The sequence below is a fragment of the Nerophis ophidion genome, linkage group LG23 (genome assembly GCF_033978795.1).
Source record: "Nerophis ophidion isolate RoL-2023_Sa linkage group LG23, RoL_Noph_v1.0, whole genome shotgun sequence".
Lineage (NCBI taxonomy): Eukaryota > Metazoa > Chordata > Actinopteri > Syngnathiformes > Syngnathidae > Nerophis > Nerophis ophidion.
In genome coordinates, this window is record NC_084633.1 from 10648648 (window position 1) to 10659298 (window position 10651).

Below are 10651 nucleotides of genomic sequence, written 5' to 3' on the forward strand. Positions count from 1 at the left end.
ATTAAACCTCTAGCACAGTGGTTCTCAACCTTTTTTCAACCTGTGAACATTTTTTCAATTCAAGTACCCCCTAATCAGAGCAAACCATTTTTGGTTTGGAAAAAAGTAGATAAAGAATTAAAATACAGCAGTATGTCATCAGTTTCTGATTTATTAAATTGTATAACAGTGCAAAATATTGCTCATTTGTAGTGGTCTTTCTTGAACTATTTGGAAAAAAAGATATAAAAACAACTAAAACCTTGTTGAAAAATAAACAAGTGATTCAATTATGAATAAAGATTTCAACACATAGAAGTAATCATCAACTTAAAGTGCCCTCTTTGGGGATTGTAATAAAGATCCATCTGGATTCATCAACTTCATTCTAAACATTTCTTCACAAAACAACATCAATATTTATGGAACATGTCCACAAAAAATCTAGCTGTCAACACTGAATATTGCATTGTTGCATTTCTTTTCACAGTTTATGAACTTACATTCATATTTTGTTGAAGTATTATTCAATAAATATATTTATAAAGGATTTTTGAATTGTTGCTATTTTTAGAATAGTACCGCTAGGCATACCTTCAAGTACCCCCAGGGGTACGCGTACCCCCATTTGAGAACCACTGCAACACTAAATTGGCCCTGTGAATATGAGTGTGAATGTTGGCCCTGCAATGAGGTGGCGACTTGTCCACGGTGTACCCCTCCTTCCGCCCGATTGTAGCTGAGATAGGAAACAGGTCCACCCGCTACCCCAAAGAGAATAAACGGTAGAAAATTGATAAAATGTATACATACATATATATATATATATATATATATATATATATATATATATATATATATATATATATGTATGTATACATTTTATCAATTTTCTACCGTTTATATATATATATACGCCCGATTTTAGGCGAGATAGGCGCCAGTGCCCCCCGCGACCCCAAAAGGGAATAAGCGGTAGAAAATGGATGGATGGATATACATATATATATATATATATATATATATATATATATATATATATATATATATATATATATATATATATATATATGTATATATATATATATATATATATATACATATATATATATATATGTATATATATATATATATATATATATATATATATATATATATATATATATATATATATATATATATATATATATATAGCCTATGTTTTTAATATATTTTATTTACTTTCTGTACTGTCAGACCACACACACAGATATAGACAGACTCACACATTGACATTTTCAAAGCTGTTGTCATGCAATGACCTTCATTAAAGAAAAACAAACGAGAATATTTCTATACAATACATAATGCCACCACATCTCTCACACACACACACACACACACGCACACACACACACACACACCCACACACACACACACACACACAATCTTGTATTTCTTACCTTCTTGAGACCTGCGAAAAAATACAACATCTTTAGACCACCCTTTCTAGACGTGTAAAGATGTGTATTTACAACATTAATATTATATACATACTATGCAAATATAAAAAAATTAATCTTTTATTTTTATTTTATTTTTTTCTTTTGTTATTGGTTTTCATTTTTTACTAAGGCTGGACGCCCGGGGAGAGGGTTCAGACTGAGACCAAGAGAAAAAAAAAAACCTCAATAACCATAGCACACACAAACAAGTTACAAAGAACACACAAGACTTGCAACAGAGTCAATTTGAAAAATCCCTCCCTTTTGGGACCACCCTCATTTTGATAGATTTCACCACCAGGTGTGCAAATGAGACATTATCTATTAGATGCAATGGTTTTCCGTATTGGGACCATCAATTATGTCCTAACTTGTTCACACCTCCTCATATGGAAGCTACTGTGCCTTGTTGGTGTCTCAAGAAGGGTAGTAATACAAGAACACACACACACACACTCACTAAATAACAGAATTTGCCACAGTGACACTATCAGGTGTCCATTTCCAAATGTCAACTTGTAAATGTTTAACTTGACTTTAACCTAAGTGCGCATTTTCTTCAATTCTGGTGGTCTCAAAGGTATCACCAAATGAATGGGCATCCCCAATTTAGTAGAATATGACACATTACATGTTTTTCTTCACTAATAGGATTCCAAATGTAAGCATCTTGAATTTAACTTCTCCATGGTCCTCAGAGGTCAAATCTGACGTCCCTGAAAATAATCATTAGGGTATATACTAACTATGCTAAAAGTTTCATGCTTTTATGAAAAAGTGCACAATGTGTTAGAATTTTAGAACTTACCCGCTGTACTACCTGGAATAAATATGAAAATATGAAAATAATCAGTAAACACATTTTTAATATTTGTATTGATTTTAGTTAAGTTACTTTTTAACAATTAGCTTGGCACACTCATTCATTTCAATATACAAAAATAACTGTACACCAAATACACGACATTGCCAAAAGTATTTGGCCACCCATCCAAATGATCAGCATCAGGTGCCCTAATCACTTGGCCACAGGTGTATAAAATCAAGCACTTAGGCACGGGGACAGTTTCTAAGAACATTTGTGAAAGGATGTTTAGTTAAAGCCCTGCGATGAGGTGGCGACGTGTCCAGGGTGTGAACCGCCTTCCGCCCGATTGTAGCTGAGATAGGCGCCAGCGCCCCCCGCGACCCCAAAATGGAATAAGCAGTAGGAAATGGATGGATGTTCAGTTAATTTACAGTGGAACATCCGAGTTTTAACACAGTCCCCGTTATAAAAACCTTTATTAACAATGTTGGCAGTATCCATCCATCCATCCATTTTCTACCGCTTATTCCCTTTCGGGGTCGCGGGGGGCGCTGGCGCCTATCTCAGTAACGAGGTCAAATACTTCCATAGAATTGTAATCAAAGCTTAACTATAAAATAAAACTAAAATAAATTCAAACTACTCACACTAAAGACAACATGCTTGTCTTTAGTTGCAGTGGTATTGTATTAGCCCAAATATTGTATTTTTATGAAACAATTCAAATGAATAATGATTTTAAAAATGGGAATGTTTATTTAGATTTAGAAATAAAGGCCTTCTGTGTTTTTCAATTTAAATTACAATTTAATTAACTTAAATTTCCTATTTTCTTCTGGTAGGGAAACTGTGTAATACTTTTGTTCAGCATTTATATGTATAGTGGTAATTATATGATAAAAGATTAATATGAATTACATTTTCCAACTCTTATATTATTATAATCCTTCTATCATTCAATTTTTATTTTAGTCATAGTGTTTATTTGTGCTGTTTATGTAAATGTATTTATTCAGTGTGAATTGTAAATACACACATACTATATATACATACACCATATTGCCAAAAGTAATTGGCCACCCATCCAAATGATCTGAACCAGGTGTCCTAATCACTTGGCCAGGGCCACAGGTGTATAAAATCAAGCACTTAGGCATAGAGACTGTTTCTACAAACATTTGTGAAGGAATGGGCCGCTCTCAGTGATTTCCAGCGTGGAACTGTCATAGGATCCCACTTGTGTAACAAATCCAGTCAGGAAATGTCCTCGCTCCTAAATATTCCAATGTCAACTGTCGGCTTTATTATAAGAAAAAGGAAGAGTTTGGGAACAACAGCAACTCGGCCACAAAGTGGTAGGCCATGTAAACTGACAGAGATGTATCAGCGGATGCTGAAGCTCATAGTGCAAAGAGGTCACCGACTTTCTGCACAGTCAGTTGCTCCAGAGCTCCAAGTGGAGACGGGTTCTCTGGAGTGATGAATCACGCTTTTCCATCTGGCAATCTGATGGATGAATCAGGGTTTGGAAGTTGCCAGGAGAACGGTACATTTCGGACTGCCGAGTGTAAAATTTGGTGGAGGAGGAATTATGGTGTGGGGTTGTTTTTCAGGAGTTGGGCTTGGCCCCTTAGTTCCAGTTAAAGGAACGTTGAATGTTCCAGGACAACAAAACATTTTGGACAATTCCATGCTCTCAACCTTGTTGGAACAGTTTGGAGTGTGCCCCGTCCTCTTCCAGCATGAATGTGCACCAGTGCACAAAGGAAGGTCCATAAATACATGGATGACAAAGTCCGGTGTGGATGAACTTGACTGGCCTGCACAGAGTCCTGACCTGAAGCCGATAGAACACCTTTGGGATGAAATAGATCGGAGACAGAGAGCCAGGCCTTCTCGACCAACATCAGTGTGTGACCTCACCAATGCGCTTTTGGAAAAAAGTCCTATAAACACACTCCGCAACCTTGTGGACAGCCTTCCCAGAAGAATTAAAGCTGTAATAGCTGCAAAAGGTGGACCGACATCATATTGAACCCTATGGGTTTCATGCGTGAGTCAAGGCAGGTGGCCAAATATTTTTGGCAATGTAGTGTATTTTTGATAGTTTCAAAAATATGAATATTTAATTTCGGAAAAAAATTCTGTATGGAGAGTTTTTTTTAGGCAAATAGCAGATGTGTGAAGATAACCATAGAATCAGAAACAGCACTAAAAGGAGCTGTTTGCAACATTTACACAGATTTCTAGACAAGAGGGTGCCAAGAGTATTTACACAGTGTGCCACGCCTTCTTCCAGCTTCTAAGACATAACGACGTAACGTATGTGTGGAGAGGCGGAGCAGGTGAACTAGCAGCGGGGCAAGGCACGCCGGAGCCCGGCCCAAGATGGCGGCGAGGAGGCGGGGATGGCGACCGAGCGGAGAGGTTGGGCGTGCCGGGAGCGACGCCACGATCGAGTTCAGGTGCATGGGTCGCACACCTGTACACAATCGGTGAATCTCCTCTCGCTGTATAAAAGGGCAGCAGCAGAGGAGGGTGAGGAAGAAGGAGTTGGAGAGCCCGCAGCAGTGCATGAGGAGCAAAACGTCGACGATGACGACGGGGGCAGCTGAAAAGCGACCAAAGAGCGAGCAGGGGAGGAGGAGCTGTAAAGCGACCCGACCTGCAGACAAGCCTGATTGAAAAATTAAGCAAGTCAAACCTGATCAAGCATGTCCTTCCTTGGTGGTCCATGGAACCCGCACGACAGCGAGAGACTGTCACAGTATGATTAATAGCTATTTAAATAGTGTTAGCTGTCATTGAATGCATATATTCTATGACAACAGGACTGCATTTTTTATTGTTCTTCTCTTGGACTGCTTTTGTATGTGTGCACGCGCTCCATGCGCGTACATGTAGACGAGACAGGGCTAAATTACTAAACATACTCAGTAATTGTGAAAAATGTACACCGTTTTAACACGTGTTCTGTTAAACCACTAATGGTAACTCAAAGGTGGTCTTGCTTTGGAAAATGTAACTGTGAGGAAGTTGCAAGTAGCCCCTTCAACACCTTGGAAAAGGTCTGGGTGCTCAGAATATGCACAATACGAACAGTTTTATATGTACAATATTTGTTTTGTTTTGTGACTGAAGTTGGTATGTTGAACTAAACTTTCATTATTAAATGTAAATTGTATTTTGCTAAGATTTTAACCTTTTTTATTGAATTTCATATTAAATTGAATTTCTACCTAACGTTTATGTTTTGTGCCCTTCCATCCATCCATTCATTATTGAAGTATAAATATTCCCAACATGTCCTGAATCTTCCCCGCGGCCTCCTACCTGTTGGACGTGCCCTAAACACCCCCCCAGGGAGGCTTCCGGGTGACATCCTGACCAGATAGGGTGAGTAGCTCAAGGCTCCTCCACATCGAGAGGAGCCAGATGAGGTGGTTCAGCCTATCTCTAAGGGAAAGCCCCGCCACCCGATTTAAAGTGGACCCCGACTTAAACAAGTCCATCCATCCGTTTTCTACCGCTTATTCCATTTTGGGGTCGCGACTTGTCCAGGGCGTACCCCGCCTTCCACCCGATTGTAGCTGAGATAGGCGCCAGCGCCCCCCCGCTATTTAAACAAGTTGAAAAACGTATTCAGGTGTTAACATTTAGTGGTCAATTGTACGGAATATGTACTGTACTGTGCAATCTACTAATAAAAGATTCAATCATTCAATCAATCAAACCCGACGGAGGAAACTCACTTCAGGAGCTTGTACCCGTGATCTTGTCCTTACGGACATAACCCAAAGCTCATGACCATAGGTGAGGATGGGAACGTAGATTGACTGGTAAATAGAGAGCTTTGCCTTCCGGCTCAGCTCCTTCTTCACCACAACAGATCGATACAGCGTCCGCATTACTGAAGACACCGCACCGATCCAACTATCGATCTCACGATCCACTCTTTCCTCACTCGTGAACAAGACTCCCTAGGTACTTAACGCGGCGATGGCACGCCACCCTTTTCTGGGCGAGAACCATGGACTTGTACTAGGACTTGGAGGTGCCGATTCTCATCCTAGTCGCTTCACACTCCGCTGCGAACCGAGCCAGTGAGCGCTGAAGATTCCGGCCACATGAAGCCATCAGGACCACATCATCCGCCAAACGCAGACCTAATCATGCAGCCACAAAACCAGATCTCCTCAACACCCTGACTGCACCTAGAAATTCTGTCCATAAAATTATAAACAGAATCGGTGACAAAGTGTGCGCTTATGCAATGTTAATGAATTGTGTTTCAGAAAAGCACTATAAATTCAACATTTCCCTCCTCTAAGCTACTAAGGATGTACTCTCACTCGGCCATCCTTATGGTGCATGGGCCCACTTCATTCCGAGATGCTAGATCTTTGTTTAAAACTTTTAAACTGTGCTAATATGCTTTTCAGGAAATTAACACAAATTATGGAGAAAATTTTAAAAACTATATACATTTTTTCCCCAATGACAATTCCATGATGACAATGTCGCAAAGTAATTCCAAACTAATAAACATTTTATTTTTCAAACTGTCTAAAAGTCAATACAAGCTAAAAAGGGTTTACACTTTGAGCAGGATCAAAACTTACAAGAATATGGCCATGGAACAAAAAAAAAAAAAAGACTTCCGACATGTTGAGTTGGAACTTTTCTGTGTAGTACGTTATTTATGAAATAATAAAAAAAATGAAAGTCTGCAGTTTATCTGGAGGAGTTGGAGCTGGAGCGAGAGCGGTGACGCCTGCGACCAGGAGATCGAGAACGAGTGCGGCGGCGCACTGGTGAACGCCTCCTCGGGGAGCGAGACCTGGAGGATAATTTTGAAAAAACATGTACAGTAAAAATTCAGCAAACACACAATTTTTTTCATAAATTAAAACAAAATTAGAAGATGTTACCGACCTTCTTCTCATGCGCGGTGGGCTGCGACGCCACATGGGAGGTGGAGGAGGCATCCTGCGAGGGGGAGACATCCTACGAGGAGGGCGGATTCTTTGAGGCAGTACAGCGGATGCTGTGATTTCCTGTCCGTCGATCTGACCTAGGAAAACATATAGAAATACAGGATATGTAAAAATGTATTTGGCCACTTTATCACTGCACTTCCTAAATGAAGAAAATATTATTTTAAATCTGTATTTACCAAGTGAACAGCGTGTTTATTCAACACTTGCACAGTGCCGACTAAAACTAACTTGTATCGTATTTTTTGGACACTGTAAAGTGTGAATACAACGCAACACAATCTCCTACCTCCATCCATGTACTTGAGGGCCTTCTGAGCCTCGTCGTGGTTCTCAAACTCCACATAAGCAAAGCCTTTGGTCAAGTGGGGGCACATCCTGTCCACGGGCATTTCAACAGACTTGATTTTCCCGTAGGTGGCAAAGATTTCCTGAATGTGATCCTGCATAGAATTAAGCAAACATGGTTGGACCTAATGATCAACACAACAAGGTGTCTTTAAAACGTGTGTAAAGAAAGGAGACCTTGGTGACGTTCCTCGTCAGTCGTCCCAAGTGAACCTTCGTGGGCTTGGGACTTGGGGTTCTTTTCCTCCGCTCCTTCTCATCTCCTCTCCCTTTCTGTGTTTTTGATCTGCACAACACACAAAACCGTGACTCTTAAGACGAAAACAAGTCTGAAAAATTCCCAGAGTATTGTAAAAAAAAAGAGGCGACTTACGCTGAACGTGAGCGGCGGCGGTTGTCATGGCGCCTGCGACTGGGACTTGGAGACCCGGAGGAGCTGGAGGAGGATGAGGAGCGAGAGCGTGAGGAACCAGAGCTGCTGGATCCGGAAGAACTGGACCCGCTGGATGAGCCCGAGCTGGAACCAGAGCTGCTGCTGGAAGAGGAGCTCGATCTGGACCTGGTCAAGAACAAGGCAGACACATTAGACAAAAACCAAAAGGTGCATTAACTAAAATGAGAAGTTTTCAAATGTTTCTTAAAAGTTTCAACACAGTCAAGATTATGGAGGGACTGGGGAAAATTCTTCCAGAGTTTTGGAACTATAGCCTGGAATGCCAGGTCTCCACAGGTTTTAAAACAAGTTTTTGGAATCTTTAGAAGACCCTGGCCTGAAGACCGGAGGCTGCGCCCTGAAGAGGAGGGGCATAGCAAGTCAGTGATGTATGCAACGCACAGAATGTTAGGACTAAATTCTTAAACTCAATGCGGAATTTAACTGGAAGCCAATGAAGACTGGATAAAACGGGGGCGATATGGAATGTTCTGGGTGCACCAGTCAAAACTCTAGCAGCCGCATTTTTTACAGTCTGAAGTCTCTTTAGCAATGACTTGTTGCAAAGAATGAATAAAGAACTGCAATAGTCGATCCGAGACGAAACGAACGTGTGAATGATCATTTCGAGATCCAATTTTAACAACAAATGTCTCACTTTAGAAATATTTCTGAGAAGGATAAAAACAGTTTTTGGTCAGTTGACGACAGTGACCCTCCAAAGACATGGACTGATCAAACACAACTCCAAGGTTTCTGAGGCTGCTTTTAACAGATGCACTCAGAGCACCAAGGGAGTTCTTGATCAGGGGAATATTTTTTTCCGGAGCAAATTTCAGAGTTTCCGTTTTGTTTGAATAAAACAATGCCTGTTGATCGAGTCTGGCTGTCTTCATGGTGTAACGTAATGGCTGGCCGTGGGGTTCTAGCCAATGGCTTCCGGGGCAAAGATGGAAGGGACGTCTTGAGTACGATATTGTATTTATACAACCGTACAGTACATTCCAAAGATGCACTTGCTTAAATATCAGGTGAAAAGTTCCATAACATGATTACAAACCTGCTGCTACTGCTTCCAGTGGACGCACTGCGGCGCTTCTTGGTTTTGTCCCGTCCCCGGTCCTTTTCTCCGTCCTTGTTCGCAGTTTTCTCTTTGGTTCGGTCTTTTGTTTTCTCCTCTTCCTTCCGCTTAGTGGGTGACGGAGCCCTACAATACAGAAAACACATAGGATTGAATTTATGTTTTTGCACCAGTTAAATAGCAAAATAGTGCTCGACATTAATATTTTCAAAATCATTGCTGAATTATATATATATATATAATTCACTTCACAATTAAAAACGGGTAGGATTAAATAAGCTCTGCTTCTTCCTACTCCTTTTCGGACGTGCTGTAATGAAACAATTATAATTAAGTGATGAGTATGTTGCGTCCTAGGAGAAGATTGCGCAAGTGTTCCCTCAATGCGCATGCTAGCGGGTAGCTTAGCCGGACTGACTAGGATCAATATAGTTACAGAAATTAGATGCAATATAACTTCGTAAAGAAAGGGACAAGGCATTTATGGGTATGAGTGAATACTAGAATCAACCAAACACCAGTTAAGTTAAAACATTTTAAAAAATATACATGAGTCGAAAAAACCCGCCTCCGCCATTGATGTTCATTCAGACAGACGGAAACCACGGTGCTCCTTTTCAGCCGCTAAATACTAAGCCTATTTATTGTGTACCACTTTCCTTTACATGCAGCTTTGTTTACTATATTAAAACACGAATAATAAAGCAATTCTATTAGTTTAACATGCAGAATAAAAGCGTAATCTTACATCTTTGTTTACAGGCGGATAGTCTCAGGAGGCGACGGCCTAGAGAAGAGTCGCTTGCTGAAGACGTAAAAAGAACCGGATATGACGCGTATAGCCAGGCGCCGCCGATAAGTAATTTATTTATTTTAGTTATTTTTATTTTGTTTTTAATTTTATAAACCTTTATTTATAAACTGCAACATTTAGAAACAATCGAGAAATAATAATAATCATAAGTAAAAAAAAAAACAATACAAAAACAGTACAAATCAGCGCCAGGGGGTGTAAACTGAATATCAATCAATCAATCAATGTTTACTTATATAGCCCTAAATCACTAGTGTCTCAAAGGGTAAAGTAACTAAAATAGAATGTGTGTAATATATATATATATATATATATTTAATATATATATATATATATATATATATATATATATATATATGTATATATATGTATATATATATATATGTATATATATATATATATATATATATATATATATATATATATATATATATATATATATATATATATATATATATATATATATATGTATATATATATATATATATATATATGGCAGAGGGGTTAGTGCGTCTGCCTCACAATACGAAGTTCCTGCAGTCCTGGGTTCAAATCCAGGATAGGTTGATTGACAACACTAGATTGGCCCTAGTGTGTGAATGTGAGTGTGAATGTTGTCTGTCTATCTGTGTTGGCCCTGCGATGAGGTGGCGACTTGTCCAGGGTGTACCCTGCCTTCCGCCCGATTGTAGCTGAGATAGGCGCCA

At 39.6% G+C, this 10651-nt stretch overlaps 1 protein-coding gene across 1 annotated transcript; it reads right to left on the bottom strand.

Annotated features, from left to right (window-relative positions):
* Positions 1-6802: 6802 nt before the first annotated feature.
* Positions 6803-9996, bottom strand: rnps1 (RNA binding protein S1, serine-rich domain). Its single transcript, XM_061885317.1, has 7 exons — positions 9879-9996; positions 9110-9256; positions 7990-8175; positions 7794-7902; positions 7558-7711; positions 7207-7345; positions 6803-7111 (listed from the first exon to the last, which is right to left on the bottom strand). Coding segments are annotated over exons 1-7 (843 nt in total). The 5' UTR covers positions 9881-9996; the 3' UTR covers positions 6803-7005.
* Positions 9997-10651: the final 655 nt, after the last annotated feature.

Bases quoted from the DNA above. Each gene is read 5' to 3' on its own strand.
- rnps1 (XM_061885317.1), bottom strand. The intron at 7,903-7,989 runs GTAAGTCGCCTC...TGTGTTGTGCAG, and splicing joins CGCCGCCGCTCACGTTCAGC to ATCAAAAACACAGAAAGGGA. The intron at 7,346-7,557 runs GTAGGAGATTGT...ATGTTTTCCTAG, and splicing joins CCTCAAGTACATGGATGGAG to GTCAGATCGACGGACAGGAA.